Below are 17,302 nucleotides of genomic sequence, written 5' to 3'. Positions count from 1 at the left end.
CATGTGCTGCTCACTCCGCTGGTGCCCTCATCGGACTCATCAGCACTAATGGTTACATCTTAAATTTGGAATATGATACATGCCATTTTAATGTAGATTTTTTTTTGTCAAATATATGTTTACAAAGTAAGATAATGCTAAAAAGACTTATAAGAAAAACTCTTCTAGTATCTTCTGCTGTCTCTAGCATTATCCATTATTTATATACTTTGTATAATGATAAGTGAAAATCTTGGCTGTTTTCATTCATCTTATCTTTCAGTGACTTGCAGAGTCAATTAATACACTATTATACTTAAAAATCATTTTCTGCGTTTTAATAATTTCATTTTAATTTTCTTAGTTTTCTGGGAATTTTTAATTCTCAGATTTCTCATCCCATCTCACATTTTACAGTTTTGTAAGATGCCTCCATATAATTTTCCAGGCCATGAAGTCTATCGTCCTGATTTTTATCTAGTTGGTTGGTTTTGCCTTTGTTTTTTTTTTCCTGGAATCCTTTTTCCTCTTAGTCCAGCCTGGACTGTTTGTTCTCTAGCTATTTCGCATGGTTCTGCCCTGGGAGTTTTCCATCTTCAGTTTAGAATTACTTTCTTAGATTTGTTCATGATTTACTCCCTCTTTTTTTTTGAATTAATATATTTTATTGTCTTCCCGGAAAAGTGTGCAAAAAGAGTAAAATTTTTGAGACTTTGCATGTCTAGCCTTGCATATGATTGTCGATTTGGGTGAGTATAGAATTGCAGGTTGTCATTTTTTTTTTTTAGCTATTGTACTAGTATCTTCTTTTCTGTGGTACCCATGGAAGTATGATGCCGTTATGGTGCATAGTCCTTTTAGTGTAACTCCTTATGCCAGAATCTTTCCTGGTGTTTTGATATTGCATAATGATAGACCACAGAAGATTTTTGTTTGTTATTGGTTGTTTTTACTTGTATTTGTTGTACTTGACATTTGTGCTTTTTAATCCAGAGATTGTTTTTTCAGTTCTGAGAAATACTCTTACATCACTTGATTTCTTTACTACACTTTTTCCTGCTCTTTCTTTCTGGAACTCATTGGTTATATGTTGGACCACTTAAATTAATTCATTAATTTTTTTCTTTCACTTAAAAAAATTTTTTTTGTTCTACCTTCTGTTAAGAGTTCCTCAAATTTTTCTCTTACTTTCCTGAAGGAGGCATCCCTCAAATGTCTGACAATCCTTGTATTTTGGTTCACTCTGAAGATCAAGATACTAAAAATTGATTCCTCTTTGTGCATGGGAGGTAGGGAGTAGACCTGGTTGTCAGTGTCCCAGATCTGGACAAGGGAAGGAAGCTGGGGACTCATTGTTCTATACACATACTTTTATTTAATCATGTCCTCTCCTCTTAATCCTTGCTCTCCTTTGTTCCTAGCATCTTCGTCTGGAGCCTTTCTGGTTTGTCTTGGTCCTTATCCAGTGGGAATGAGGAAAGAGTAATTGCTGGGCTTTACTGCATGAGAGGAGGAATCTGAAGGACTGTTGACACTTTCAAACACTCCAGTTGAATTTCAGCCTAACCCGAAAGTACTTTTGCTACTTTTTTTTTTTTTTTTTTTTTTTTTAACCTTAACTTGTCAACATTTCTGGAATTCCTCAGGGCTCATTGGCTTGCTGGTTGTTTTTTCCTTGGCACCCACTAAGGTTTTCCCTCCTGTTTGCTACTTCATTTGTTTACAGTCAGTCCCCAGGTTACAAACATCCAACTTAACATTCAATTTGCACTTATGAAGACTATTACCATAAGTCCCTGAGTTACAAACATCAATTGTCATATAACTCGCACTTATGAACAGAGGCTATTACACATAGGTAAATGTGCCTGTTCCAGCGTACATCCAAAATCAACTTGAAAACAAATCTATAGAACCTCTCTTCTTCATAACCCAGGGACTGCCTGTGCTCTTAGTCTTTGTGTGCTACGGTTCTAGGTAAAAGATGTCTCTGGGACTTTTCAAAGATGAAGTGTGTTTATATTTCTCTTAGGTATTTTTATTATTGGGGGTTGATTTCTGAGAGGAGTGAGGGCTTAAAAAGCTATCCATCATCATTTTACGTACTCCATCTTTTCACTTTTATTTTAAACATCTGGAGGAATTCTCTCATTTAGTCTCTAGGGTCTAGCCTGGTGTTACACATACTCACTAAATGTTTACTGGTGATGACTGATCTCCAACTCCAGTTGCAGAGATTAAAAACTAACATCATTCCCCTTACAGTAGTATAGGAAGTAGCTTGTGAAATAGGTAAAGTTAATTTTTGGAATACTCCTCTCTCCCCTTTCTAGTATCATGTTTTTCTTGCCTAGCCTCTGAGGCTATGGAATCTCTTTCTTTCAAGTGAATAGGTTGGTAATTATTTAGTTATTAAAAAAAGTCTGCTGAAGTGACAGTTCTCAAAAGTAATACTTATGTACCCTAAACCTTTTGTTTCAATATAAGGGATATATATACATTTATTCAACAATCTTTTGATGCAGAACCACGTCCTATTCTTGGAGTGGATGACTTTTAGAGTTCCATCTTAGGAGTGCAGACCACACCCATCATGCATGAAATATATTTCATGGTTTGGTTTTTCCTAAGGTGCATTGAGAACTATTAGACATGTAAAGCATGTGATTATTTTTTCCCTGGAGATTTACTGAGGTATAAATTTCCCCTCGTTAGATATGTAAGTGTATGGATGTTGAGAAACTTGTATGCTGTGGTGCTTAAGAAACACCACCACAATCAAGATAAAACAGATTAGCATCATCAAAAATAATTTCCTTTTTTCTTTTTTAGTAAGTTTTCTCTCAGCATCCCTAGCCTCTGTTAACCCCGGATCTGATTACTATCTCTTCAGTTTTACTTTTTCTTCAAATAACATACAGATGGTATAGTTTATATCCCTCCCAGTCTTTTGTAATTGTCATGTTCTTACCTAATTGCCAGACTTTTTTGGTTTGTCTTCAATACATTTTTCTCTAAAGGATTCTTTTTTTTTTTTAACCATGTCACCCGTAGGCATTTTACACCCTACTAGGACATTTCTAAGAGCTAGCTAGAATCTAGCCATCAATAAAGTAATAACTGGCATACTTTAAAATTTACTTTTCTTATAATTTAAATTTTTATAAGAGCCCTTTTAGATTAAAAGATTTTAAAACCAAGCATTTGGAAAGTTAGAGGGTTTTTTGTTTTTAACTTTACTAATTTGACTTTTCCTGAAATATCACAAGAAAGATAAAAGCACATTTAAATTACTCTTTGATATGAGTTGGAATATCTCAATCTCAGTCAGTTGTTTTCAGAATGATTGTTTAGGATTTCAGATGTTTATATTTGAAAATTAATCACTTAAATACAAATTTATAGAAGTATAATTGGAATAAGACTATTGCAAATTTAAAAGAAACAAACAAAAAAATTACTGAGATTCCATATTCGTAGAGGCTAGGCAAGAAAAACCTGAATTTGGGTAATTTTCCTCTAGATAAATATATTTTTAAAAAGTAGATGCTCAGCTTTTCTATTCTTATAATAAAACTGAAAAAGTGCCAATAAATTTATAGTAAATACGAATTAAATACTAAATATGAAGATTATTGGTAGCCCAAGGAATAGTTTTGGGGGAAGTAAGAACAGAGGCCAGCTTGCAGTTTATTAATACAGGAGGTAGAGCTTAAAATTATAGATTATTTATTGCAAATGTTATTTCTTTATAAAAGTTTATATGTATAGAGAAGATGAGATTGGGAATGTGGACAAACTTTTGGGCATGTTGCTCTATTTTAATTGTATAACTTTATAAATCTTAGTAAGTGATACAGTGAAGTAACAAAAAAAATCACCAGTAGAGGCTTAGGGTTGAAGGTCTAATGAGATGTCAAAATCTTGGAAAAGGTGAACCTTTTAAGTACTATGTATTTTTGTTTTTCTGAAGTCAAGGCCTAACTATTCCTTAATTTAGGCAGTGTTAATTCCATGTGCCCTTGGGGGAGTATGAAGGAAAACACAGTAACCAGAAGGTTTTTCTTCTCTGGAATATCTCTTTCAGGATGGCCCCAGAGGTCGCAGCAGTCGAGAGGAAGGGTGGTTACAACCAGCTGTGTGATCTCTGGGCAGTGGGGATCACGGCCATAGAGCTGGCTGAGCTGCAGCCTCCCATGTTTGATTTGCACCCGATGAGGTCAGTGTGTCACACGGCTGAAGAACCCTAAGCTCAGATTCAGATTCTCTTCCTTTTAGTATTAGTTATTTTGTCATGAACAAATAATTTTCTTTGTCTTGCTTTCCCTTATTTGGGAATAAATATTAATAGAATTTATATTTATGTTAAAATATGAAATGTTAAAACTCTGTGTAATGATTTGTTAATTTTTCAGAGCATTATTTCTAATGACAAAAAGCAATTTTCAACCTCCTAAACTAAAGGATAAAATGAAATGGTAAGTATCTTTGTGTTACTTACTTTTATAGTAAGATGAGCAAAAAAATAATTGAAACGTGAAAGGCTAATTTTCAAAATTTCTTAGGTCAAATAGTTTTCATCATTTTGTGAAAATGGCACTTACCAAAAATCCAAAAAAAAGACCTACTGCTGAAAAATTATTACAGGTATTATCTTTGCCCTGAAATACATATATATTTTTTTCAAAAGATAAAATATCATTCAATCAGATTTCTAATAAGTGTTTTGTACTTCTTTTATTTTTATAGCACCCTTTTGTCACACAACCTTTGACACGGTCTTTGGCAATCGAGCTGTTGGATAAAGTGAATAATCCAGATCATTCCACTTATCATGATTTCGATGATGATGATCCTGAGGTAGGAATTGTTTTTTCTAACTGATGTGTATAGCGTGTGTGGTTGTGTGTGTGTTATGAATGTATATATGGATATCTGAATCAAGTCTTAAAATTTGTGGGTCTAGTTTAAGTTTTAAAACTCTTGAGGGAACAATTCATTCTCTGACTTGGTCTCTCCTTGGAAGTCATGTGGTAGATTTTTTTTATTGGCTACTTACAGGTGACTATTGTCTGAAGATGGCAAAGGCAGATCATTTAATCCACTTGTTGAAATTACGGTAATTATTTCAAAAGCAGTCCTTTTAGATGAACTTGCCAAATAAATCATCCACTACAGAAGGGAAAGCAAATGGGAAGGAAGCACCTGAACAAAATGTTGGAATACTCAAAATTTTTAAAAAGTTTGCTTCTCAAAAAGAATGCTCTTACCATACTTCATGAGTTATTAGAGACTCATGAAGTACAGGATTGAACTTTTTGGTGACTAAAACTCTAAATTATCCATCATTGAAATGTTAAAAAAAATGAGCCAGTATAGTTGTTAAAGAATAAACTAATCCTAACATACTAGAAGCATTGATATTAACGGAAGCCTCACTTCTGTTAGCATATTTAACCTTCCTAGCACCCATGATAAACTCAATGTATAGGACGTGACAGAATTCTCTTATGGGACCTGTATGAAGAGTAGATGTCCTTGAACTCTCCTGGCTTTATGGAATGCACTTAAAAATGTGCTAAATTTCATTGATGATACTGAAGGAATGATACCTTTCAGTGGTTAGAAAATGGTCACAGATTGTTATAAATCAGAGAGAACCTTTCTATCAACTAAGCATTGTTCCAGCTTGTTATCTTTATACAACTCTGATAAATAAGCTATTTGTCCTTTCTCTGGAAAGGAGTTTAGAACATAAAAACTTAAGAAATTTAAAGCAGTATTGACCTTACCAATACACTAGAGAGAAAATTATTTTTTGTTTTGCTTAATTTTGTTTTTAAAAAACTTAGGTTCTGGCTCAGCGCCTATGGCTCAAGCAGGTAAGGCCTCAGCCACATACACCTGGGCTGGCGGGTTCGAATCCAGCCCAGGCCCGCCAAACAACAAGGGCAGCTGCAACCAAAAAATAGCCGGGTGTTGTGGCGGGTGCCTGTAGTCCCAGCTACTTGGGAGGTGGAGACAGGAGAAATGCTTGAGCCCAGGAGTTGGAGTTGGCTATGAGCTGTGATGCCACGGTACTCTACCCAGGGTGACAGTTTGAGGCTCTTGTCTCAAAAGAAAAAAAAAAAAACTTAGGTTTTATAAACTCTTCTACTCCTAATCAATATATAGATTTGCTTGGTAGTATGGAACTATAAAAATGACTATGTAACCAGCAATCCCCTTACTGGGTATATACTCAGAAGAAAAAAAAATCATTTTACCATAAGGACATTTGCACTCGAATGATTATAGCAGCTCAGTTCACAATTACAAAGATGTGGAAACAACTCGAGTGCCCATCAGCCCATGAATGGATTAATAAACTGTGGTATATGCATATCGTGGAATACTATTCAGCCATAAAAAAGATGGAGACTTTGCGTTTTTTATATTTATCTGGATAGATTTGGAGAACATTCTCCGAAGTAAAGTGTCTCAAGAGTAGAAAAGCAAGCATCCCACGTACTCAGTTCTAATGTGAAAATAGTAGATCAACAACTACAGGCCTACACAAGAGAAAAACACAATTAAATTCAAGAAGTGGGGGAGAGAGGGGGAATGGGCCTCAGTAAGTTTCCACCTATCAGATGCAATATGGGGGTATGTGGCACATTTCCTGAGTGAAGGACTCACCTGCAACTCAGACTTTGGACTTTACCTTACAAACGCAAATATTGTAATCTAATCCCATATGCCCTCATATTAACCTGAAAAAAAAAAAAAAGACCACATAAGCTGAAACCCTGCAAAACAACCTTAATCACTGGGAAAAATTACGATTGTTTTATGACCTTTGAAACATTTTGTCAAAACATTAAAAACTGTGTTATTGTCAGTTGTAAATGTATAGGAGAAATAATAACATTTGTCTTTCTAAAAAAAAAAAAAAAAAAAATTTTGAGTGTCCAGTTGCCCTAAGACACATTGGTTCCTAGACCCCACATATTCCAAAATTCACACATCCTCAAATCTGACAGCAAGCCCTGCAGAACCCACGTGCAGGAGAAGTCAGCCCTCCATACATGAGGCTTTCACTTCCCCCAATAATATATTTTCATTCTGCATCTGGTTGAAAAAAAATCTACATACAAGGGTACCCATGCAGTTATTCATGGATCAACCTGTATGTGGAATGAAGAAATAATTTAATAAGGTCTTCTCATATTTCCCAAAATCCCTTGCAAATTTAAGGGAGAAAATTTTGTGTGTATGGCTGGGGTGATTTCTTTGTGGTTGTATTAAAAAACGTAAGTAATTTGTACTTGTAGGCTTAAAAAAGCTGAGGACCTAAAAATAAATTTGATAAAGCTAAATAACTGTTACAACTCACTTGTCTTAGATTATTGACCTTGAACAGAGATTGGAAACTTTTCTCATAAAAAGCAGACAAATACATTTGGCTTTGTGGGCCACTTTGTCCTCTTTCATGGTTACAAACTCTACCAGTGTGGAGCGAAAGTAGCCATAGATAATGGGAAAAGGAACATGGCTATGTTTCAGTAAAACTTTATTTTCGAAAACAGATGGCAGTGCGAATTTACAGTAGACCATAGTTTTCTAATCCTTGACCTAGAAGAACAAACCAAGTGCTTTTGTTTTTTCTTATAGCAGGATTTCTCAAATCCTTCGTCATAGTGGCTGGCTGCCTTGGGCACTGGGGCAGCATCCCTGGATTCTTTCCATTAATTACCAGTAGCAACCTTTGATCTCCAGTCATGACAACCAGAAATGTCTCCAGATATTCCTGAATGTCTCCCCAGCAACAGAATTGCCCCCTGGCCAGAAAACTACTTGCTTATGTTAACTAAGATTTATCATATTGTCTGTATCTTTCCTTCATTCTGTACAATCTCATCTAGCTACCATTGCAAAGGGCCTGTTATTTGTTTATTTGATGACTGAGTAATCACTGAACTTTAGAATTACAATAACTTGAATAAGCATGAAATAGTTTAGAAGAGTAGGGTTGTGATTTTTAAACATAAAAAGGTTTAAACATATACCTGCAATAGTACATGCAGGTTATACATGTACTAATGGTACATAAAGCATTGTTTGAAGAAAGAACATTGGAAATCATGCATCATTATAAACAGTTTATTTCTTTAAATATATTTATCATCACTTCTCTAAATATCATTTACTAGAGTGAGTATAAACTCATCATAGCAGATTTCCATGACTAGTGTGTGTTAACATTTATAGAGGAAGAGTATTCATGTTTAGAAATGAAAGCTTACTTTTTGGCAGTGTATCTACATGTTCTGTGTCAAACTAAATGGTACTAAAGGGTATCTTTTTAGAGATTCAACTTTTTAAGTTCAGATGTGTTATTTTAGAATCACTTCTGTTTATTGGAAATTCTAGTAAATGTAAACCCTTTGTAGAGAAGTTAAGCAAAATCTATTGTTATAAAACAAATAGCATCACGATGGATTGTGCCTAACTTGGTACTACCTACTTTAATTTCAGGGTGGGCATCCTTCATTGCCTGGGCCCCATTATACAGAATTTGTTGGCATCCCTTTCTCCTTTTATACACGAAATATTTCCTTTTCAGTTTGGGATTTTGGAAAAAATACTATACTTATCCAAGCATCTGAATTAGTGTATGTGAAAGGAAGACTCAGCCAAGTCTTTACTTCACCTCTGTTCTAAAAGATGGAATATGGTTTCTAGGAAATGCCTACGTAGTCTTTCTTTTTATAATCATTTAACTTACTAAAATATGTATCCATTTTGTTCCTGACATGCTAGAGGTTCCATTTTCAAAGGGTTTCCTTAAATCATATTTTTCAGTTTATTCTTTTTCTGATATTGGAGCCCTTGACACATCACATATTGAGACATGCAGACTAAGTTTACCAGTATTCTCTGTGATCACATTTAACTAGTTAGGTTCTGTAAATTATTACAAGGTATAAGTCTTCTTTAGAAAGATTTCTTTAAAGGAAAAGAATTGAATATTAGCATGTTTTCTGCTCATGGAAATTATAATTGTATACCAATAACCGAGAGAAACAGAGATGGAATGAAGGGCACTTTTTTTAATGAAAAAGTCTTCTGAAAAACATAAAATGCTGTGAGTCTACCTAAGTTACATGGTTTTTGACAATTACTTGAATCATGTATGATTAAAATTGTGGCAAAGAGTGAAGTACAAACCAGTATCTCCTAATTATCTATAAATGTGTGTATGTGTGTGTTTTGAATATTATTTTTGAAAAATTTAAGCTGAAGTATAAACCTTACAAGAAGAGGCTTCTGAGTTGTCATCATCAAATGATAGACACAAATGGTAATCTTTACACTGCTATCTTTCCCTTCAGAATTTCCTTTCTTTCAGGGAGGAAGATTGCTTGAGCCCAGAAGTTTGAAGCTTTAGTGAACTGTGGTTGCACCACTGCACTCCAGCTTGGGCAACAGAACAAGACCCAATCTCTTTGAAACAAAATCAGAATACATTATTACTTGTATTTCATTTCTTATGTATTACATCTAGTCACACAAGTGCTCTCTATAGTACAAATAATGATTTATGTTAAGTGGATAATAAAAACACATTTTCACCTTCATAGCTTGCTCTGTGGATATGATTGTCCTTATAATATTTTTAAAGTTGTTATATTTTGTTTCGATTTTTACTTAAAATGAAGTATATCTTCATATTTCGGTAATTTCATGGACCAAACTGACTTGATTATCAAATGCCTCATATTGATTTCATTCCATTCTAGCCACTTGTTGCTGTACCACATAGAATTCACTCAACTAGCAGAAATGTGAGAGAAGAAAAAACACGCTCAGAGATAAACTGTAAGTATATACTGTACACAGTTCATAATTTAACAATGGGAAATAAGATTTCAAGTTATAATTTAGTTACAGTTTCTTTTTGGGTAGCAGGGTATAGGGTGGTATATTTATGTTGTTACTATTTGGGAGAAGAAATAAAATTCTTGGAATGAGCAGGATGGGAGTCATCAGGCAGTCTTAAACTCATATGTGCACGTAACTCACCTAGAGAGCTTATTAAAGTGCAGCTTCTGCTGGGTTAGATCTGGGATGGGGTCTGAGAGCCTTTGCTTCTGACAAGCGTCCAGGTTATGCATGTACTAATGGTCTAAGGACCATCAGGATTTTCAGTGCCAACTGGCCTAGCTGCTGAGTAGCCTGAGAGCTTTTCAGATGGATTCTCAGGCCCCACTTTTTAAAATTTAATTTAATAGGTTTGGGGTTGGCCCAAGAAACCTTTTAAAATAGGCCTCCAGGTTATTCTTATGAGTGGCCAAGTCACGGACCTCCTGAGACAAACTTAAGACTGACCAGGACAATTAATACAGTCAGGGCATCAGTGATACTCTGCCAGCAGAAGTTCCTGGAACAATACTGCCTTAAGTTTTTATCGGTTAAAAGCGCTTACTCGCAGTGACTTAGAATGCTAATGTAATGCAGTCAGGCTCATGGTAATAGTTTTCTGTGAGCTAAAGATTTATCACAAAGGACCTGAAGTCCAAAATGACCTCACTGAAACTCAGTAAACAGTAACATTAAGAAGACTGCTATCAATACTGGTAATTATCTCATAGTTTTATTAAGATGAATCCATCTCTTCATCTCAAAATCCAGGTAAGGTAAATAGGGACAGGCCCTATCACCATTTGATAGGAGGGAAAAAAAGAAATGTGAAGATGAAGAGATTGGCTGTGAGATTGAGTCAGACGGTGGATTGACAACAAGTTATGCATCTCTGGACATGCGTCCAGTTCACTGGTCTTCCACAAACACCACTCCATTCCAGGAATCACCTCAATGTACTTGTTATATGGCTTTTACACTGGGAGCTGTTTGAGTTCTTTGTGAACCTCCCTGGGGATTTTGACCAGACCATACAATGTATATTAAGTTCTTGAGCAAAGTTTTGTGCTTGTGATATCTGGAAATGCTCTTAAAGGAGGAAGCTCCAGAAAGAAAGCACGGTGGCTTATATCAAAAGCCTGGGAGTGGGATTTGGTAGTTGGCCAACAATTAGTTGTGTGACCATATAAAATTAAGTTTCTTCTAAAGCCACAGGATTTAAATTTCCTAATTTTTCCTTTCTGAAAATGACAACCTTGGCACACAAGAGCATTTCCCATTATTTTTTAATATACAAAAAGTAATTATGAAATGTCTTTATCATTTCTTTAATATATAGGAAGTAATTAGAGGTGTTTCATAGTTGATTATTAAAACTTTATGTGTTCAGTACTTTTGAGAATCTAATTTAAAGTACCTCTAAAGTACCTCTTACCTGATTCTATTAAAAATTATTTCCAGGCCCTTTCTACTAGAAAGTGTGCTTATTATCACTGTACTAAACTGTACAGGTATCAGTAGTTCTCAGCTTCTCAGTGCATATGCATGTGAGTTTTCTGAGATTCAGATTTTGCCTTCTGGATATGCAAGTGATACATAATGAACACCTCCCTTTTCTCCTATTTGCCAGTAATGTGGGTGTCATATCCCTCTGATATGTTGAGGTAGCAAGAGGATTAAAGCAACTACTTGTAATAATTTGTGGGTTTGGAATTTGAGGCTGTCAAGTCTTATTCAGTGCTCTAACAAATGTCTACTTTTCAGAATGTTTTATAATTTCATGTGAGACATGATATATAAGAGAATGCTCAGTAATCCTATTGTCTATAAAGGCAGCCTTTGGAAAAATATTGTAATAATGGTATATATTTATTCCTTTTGATAATGGTTTGCTTTTACCATTACTTGATGCTTCTCCATGCAACCAGTGTTTTCTCTTTACTAAACTAAATGGTGTTGAGTTAGCCTATTTGTAAAAATGGATTCATTTGCTCAGAAGTTGGGGACTGTAGAGCAAGTGATCCAGCAGGGAGAGCCCATGACAGAAGCCTCATCTTGGAAATAGTATAGCATTGCTTCTGCTATGTTCTTTCCATCACACTGACCAACCCTGATCCCATGTGGACGTGTTGTGAACACTGGGGGCCTTTCTGTAGGCTGCCTTCCATAAGTACTCTAGGGTAACCGCTGCCTACCCGCTTAAATACTGAGTTCAGATCGTCTCTATTTTATGTACAACCGAGACCTTTTTACTTACTAACTTTATAACATACCACGTGAAATCCTGACTATATATCATACCGTGTAATTTTGCTCTTTTTTTTTTTTTTTTTTTTTTTTGCTATGGAAAAGGCCTAGGATTAACATATTAAGCTTCAACAGTTTTAAGATTTTCTTGGGCTTTTCCAGCTAGTAGATTATTTATTCAAACATTTGGATTGGGTTTTAAGATTTTCTTGGGCTTTTCCAGCTAGTAGATTGTTTATTCAAATATTTGGATCGTTTATTCAAACCTGTGGCTCAGTGGGTAGGGCACCAGCCCCATATACCAATGGTGGCGGGTTCAAACCTGGCCCCGGCCAAATTGCAACAAAAAATTAGCCGGATGTTGTGGCAGGCACCTATAGTCCCAGCTACTTGGGAGGCTGAAACAAGAGAATCACCTAAGCCCAGGAGCTGGAGGTTGCTGTGAGCTGTGATGTGTGCCATGACCAAGGGTGATAAAGTGAAACTCTGTCTCTACCAAAAAAAAAAAAAAAAAAAAAAAAAAATATATATATATATATATATATATATATATATATATAATGGTATATAAATATTTGGATTGAAAAAGTCTTACAAATGGCCAACAGGTATATGAAAAAATGTTAACCTCACTAATCATAAAGGAAATGCAAATCAAAAAACATAATGAGATACTATTTCATTCCAAGTTAAAATGTTTATCAAAAAGCAAAAAAATAACAGGATGCAGAGAAAAGGAACACATTGTTGGTGGGAATGTTAATTAGTAGAGCCACTATGGAAAGCAGTATGGAGGGTCCTCAAAAACTAAGAATGGGACTACCATATGATCCAGCAATCCCATTGGTTGGGTATATATCTAAAAGAAACAAAATCACTGTATCAAAGAGATATCTGTGCTCCCATGTTTACTGCCACACTATTCTCAATATCCAGATAGGGAATCAACCTAAGTGTCTATTAACAGACAAGTAGATTAGGAAGATACAGTACACATATACAATGGTATGCTTTTCAGCAATAAAAAAGAATGACAGTCTGGAGGTCATAATGTTAAGTAAAATAAACCAGACACAGAAAGACAAATATCACTTGTGCTCAGTCACATGTGGTAGCTAAAAATATTGATCTCATTAAGGTGGAAAGTAGAATGATGTTATCAGAGGCTGGGAAGGGAGCAGGGTTGATGAAGAAAGGTTAGTTAATGGGTATAGACATACACTTAGAAGGAATAAGTTCTAGTGTTCAATAGCAATGTAGTTAACAATAATTTATTGTGTATTTCGGACTATCTGGAAGGTTCGGAATATGCCCTACATGTGAAAATAGCTGTTTGAAGTGATACATAGCTTAATTGCCATTTTGGTCATTATGCACTGTATGCATTATTAATACATCTGTAACTATTATGTATCCATGGCATGGTGGCTCATGCCTGTGATCCTAACACTCTGGGAGGCCTAGGTGTGTAGGGAGCTTGAGCTCAGGAGTTCAAGACCAGCCTAAGCAGGAGTGAGACCATGACTCTACCAAAAATAGAAAAACTATCTGGGTGTTGTGGTGGGCACCTGTGGTCCCAGCTATTTGGGAAGCTGAGGTAGGAGGATCCCTTGAGCCCAAGAGTTTGAGGTTGCTAAACACAGTGAGACTCTGTCTCTAAAAATAAAAATAAAGTAAAAATCTTTACTGTAAGATTTGAATTGTGACCAGTATGGGGTAGACAGTAAAATTAAATGTGTCTTGCTGTGGAGTAACTTTTTAAATTATTACGTCATTAAGAACATAGGAGCAGATCCTGGCTTTACTTTTTTTCTTTTTTAGTTGGCCAAGTAAAATTTGATCCACCCTTAAGGAAGGAGACAGAACCACATCATGAACTTGTAAGTAGTGTAGTCTTAGAATGTTAACACTGAAAATAAATGTTTTAATTAGTCTATTTAAGATATTAGTACTGAATAAAAAAGCTAGTCATTAATATTTTCAAAAGCATTTAGGGAAACAAAAAGGTAAGTAATTCTAAAATTCAGAATAAATAAATCTGTGTTGCTGAGATTCAATATTTTAAAAAACTATTTTAGGAGGTACTTACTAGTTTTACCATTCTCTGATTAAATGTTTTTAACTTTTAAAAACATTAGCCTTTTAATTATTTTTTTCATTATTTTTTCCATTTTTGAGGGGTTTTCAGGGATTTTTATTAGGATAACTGCCATGGTTTCTAAGCATCAGTAGAGTCAGATGTGTTTAGAGTACTACAGCTCAGGAAGATGAAGCATAGATAGTATACAAACTTTTCATTCATTTAAGGCTTATAACTGTATGGATATTATTTTCATGATCCTTTAATGCCCCTTTCAGACATATGAAATATAATATTTACCTGATAATATATTAGGTATGGTCTTAGAAGCAAAACATTTCATAAATATTTGACATTTTAATATTCTATGAAAGAATATAAAAATGAGACATTAAGAAAAACAAAATGAATCCTAATGATATTACTTTACTTTTTTCCCTTTGCTATTTAATAATGAGAAGAAAGTAACTGTTACTAAGTACTAAGGATTGAGGTGGGAACTTTCTTCTTAACTTTAATATTATTTTAACTCACTTAACTAAAGCATACCAGGGGAGTAGCCTTTGTCTTATGGAGTTGTTATAATTCAGTGTACCAGCATGGAGGAAAAGAATGTGAAAGAAAAATTTTGTCTTTAAATTATCTTCTAATACTAAAACCTGACATTTATGGAAAGGGAAGGAGAAGATTAAGAAGATAAAGTAGTCATGACGTTTATAAATGCTAATTGTATTTTGTTAAGGCAGTTTATTTTCTGTTTCCTTTTTTAAGTTGGCATTGCATGTATTTAAATTTCATACTAATTTAGTAACTGCATTATAGAGCAAAGTTGTTGCAGTGTTGCTTTTTTTAGAAGCTACTTACTATAATTTGACTTTCCATTTGCCTTAATAAAATTATGTTAGCAGGACTTAACTTCATGTGTGAAAGTTTCCCTTTGTGAATTTGTGGCTTTTAGTCTAAGTGTAAATAACTTGGGTTTCTTGGTCTCTGCTAAACAGCCCGACAGTGATGGTTTTTTCGACAGTTCAGAAGAAATATACTACACTGCAAGATCTAATCTGGTATTTCTCATCTTCTGATTTTCTTTGTCAGCATTATTTTAGTCTTAATTGTTTTTTTTTAAGATCAAACATTTTGTACAGTTTTAATGAACCAATTTAAACATTGTTTTATAAGTTACTGTCATTTAGGAAGTTTCCATATTGTAGCAGGAAAAAATTTAGAATATAAAGCATTCCCAGAGTTACAAATGTTAAAACTATCTTGCCATTATATAAGAAAAGATGGTAAATTAATGCTGGTAAACATTAACTAAATAGTATTTTAATAGTTATTATTGAATAAATAGTTCTTCCGTGACTGGCTAGGGCCCCAAGTTGCCTCCATATTTATTCCCAGAATTTACCTTTCTGCCTTTTAAATGGAATGTTTTCTTTTCTTTCTTTTCCAACTTAATAACATACCTCTTCCAATTTGGGTTTGCTTAAAGAGATTTTAGACTTTTTGTTTTTTTTTTTTTTGAGACAGAGTTTCATTTTGTTTACCTTGGTAGAGTGCTGTGGAGTCACAGCTCACGGCAACCTCAAACTCTTGGTCTCAAGCTATTCTCTTTCCTCAGCTTCCCAAGTAGCTGGGACTACAGGTACCCACCACGATGCCTGGCTATTTTTTCTGTAGAGATGAGGTCTCACCCTGGCTCAGACTGGTCTTGAACCTGTAAGCTTACGTAATCCATGTGCCTTGGCCTCCCAGAGTGCTAGGATTACAGGAGTGAGCCACCGCACCCAGCCCTAGAAATAAATTTTTTTTTTTTTTAAGGAAGTTGCTGTCTTATTAAACAGAAAATATTTGTATGTATAAACTGTTAGCCGTGCAACAAAATTTATCATGGATTGCCAGGTGACAACTATTGATGAGGAGAAGCTAACATACATGTAATACCCTGTTTCCCCAAAAATAAGACATCCTCCGAAAATAAGACCTACTTACAGGAAAGATAAGACGTGCCCTGAAAACAAGACCTACCGCATCTTTGGGAGCACACCTTAAAATAAGACACTGTCTTATTTTCGGGGAAACAGGGTAGTTACTGTGGATATTGGAGTAGAGCCTTTTGGCTATTGTGACTTACTTGGTTTCTGGAAAGGGACTAAAACTGATTTCAGTATTATGTTGGAACCATTGTAGATTCTTCAGGAAAAAGGACAAATGTTGCCTGTGTTTTATGGGAATTGCTGTGAGGACAGTTGGCAGCACAGACCACAGTTTTGAGAGACGTTAGCTAAGGGGTAGAATTATGAAACTGTCTTTCAACTACCAGAAATACAGGATTAGCACAAAGAGGTAGATTTAAGTCATCAGAAAGGAAATGATTGATGAATCCACGACATTGCATGTGTCCCTCATAGTGAGCTGTGATGGTTACCACAGTGGGTGGGGCCTGTGTTCAGCAACTACTACCAACTACTGCCAACAAACTGGAGGGAGGGAGGAAGCAGCTGAAAAGTTAGGAGAACCAGACGCACTGTCTCAAAAAGCAAGAGAGATGTGTCAGACTTAGGCCAGAAAGTCTGAGGATTGAAAGTTCACCATCATGGGGGCAAGGGCGATAGAAGGTCTGAAGAAAACATGATTTCTGGATTGAAAATATCTTCAGAATTAGATACATGTAGGCTAGAATGGCAATTAGTGAAATTTGTTATGGAAATAAAAGAACACAGAATTGAAAGTTTAGGGCGGCACCTGTGGCTCAGTCGGTAGGGCGCCGGCCCCATATACTGAGGGTGGCGGGTTCAGACCCGGCCCCGGCCAAACTGCAACCAAAAAATAGCCGGGCGTTGTGGCGGGCACCTGTAGTCCCAGCTACTTGGGAGGCTGGGGCAAGAGAATCGCTTGAGCCCAGGAGTTGGAGGTTGCTGTGAGCTGTGTGGGGCCACGACACTCTACCGAGGGCCATGAAGTGAGACTCTGTCGCTACAAAAAAAAAAAGTTTAAATAGATTCCAGTATTTATTGATATTTATTAATATCCTCTATGCAAAAGATAATAAAACCAGGAACATAGTACTTTACAATTACTAACACTCTTTTT

The 17,302-nt window shown here is 35.4% G+C and overlaps 1 protein-coding gene across 6 annotated transcripts in view; it reads left to right on the top strand.

Annotated features, from left to right (window-relative positions):
* The window catches only part of MAP4K3 (mitogen-activated protein kinase kinase kinase kinase 3), a 190,958-nt gene that overhangs the window by 122,234 nt on the left and 51,422 nt on the right, over window positions 1–17,302 (top strand). For 5 of the 6 annotated variants that reach the window (XM_053587356.1, XM_053587352.1, XM_053587351.1 and 2 more), the window contains 7 exons: window positions 4,067–4,198; window positions 4,395–4,457; window positions 4,545–4,626; window positions 4,729–4,839; window positions 9,762–9,840; window positions 13,951–14,009; window positions 15,211–15,273. In XM_053587356.1, coding sequence (XP_053443331.1) covers window positions 4,067–4,198; window positions 4,395–4,457; window positions 4,545–4,626; window positions 4,729–4,839; window positions 9,762–9,840; window positions 13,951–14,009; window positions 15,211–15,273 — 589 coding nt within the window. The remainder of the gene's footprint in view (window positions 1–4,066; window positions 4,199–4,394; window positions 4,458–4,544; window positions 4,627–4,728; window positions 4,840–9,761; window positions 9,841–13,950; window positions 14,010–15,210; window positions 15,274–17,302) is intronic. The other variant, XM_053587353.1, reaches the window with a different exon arrangement.

Source organism: Nycticebus coucang, chromosome 4 (assembly GCF_027406575.1).
Source record: "Nycticebus coucang isolate mNycCou1 chromosome 4, mNycCou1.pri, whole genome shotgun sequence".
Taxonomy (NCBI): domain Eukaryota; kingdom Metazoa; phylum Chordata; class Mammalia; order Primates; family Lorisidae; genus Nycticebus; species Nycticebus coucang.
This window is presented reverse-complemented; position numbering and strand designations above follow the sequence as displayed.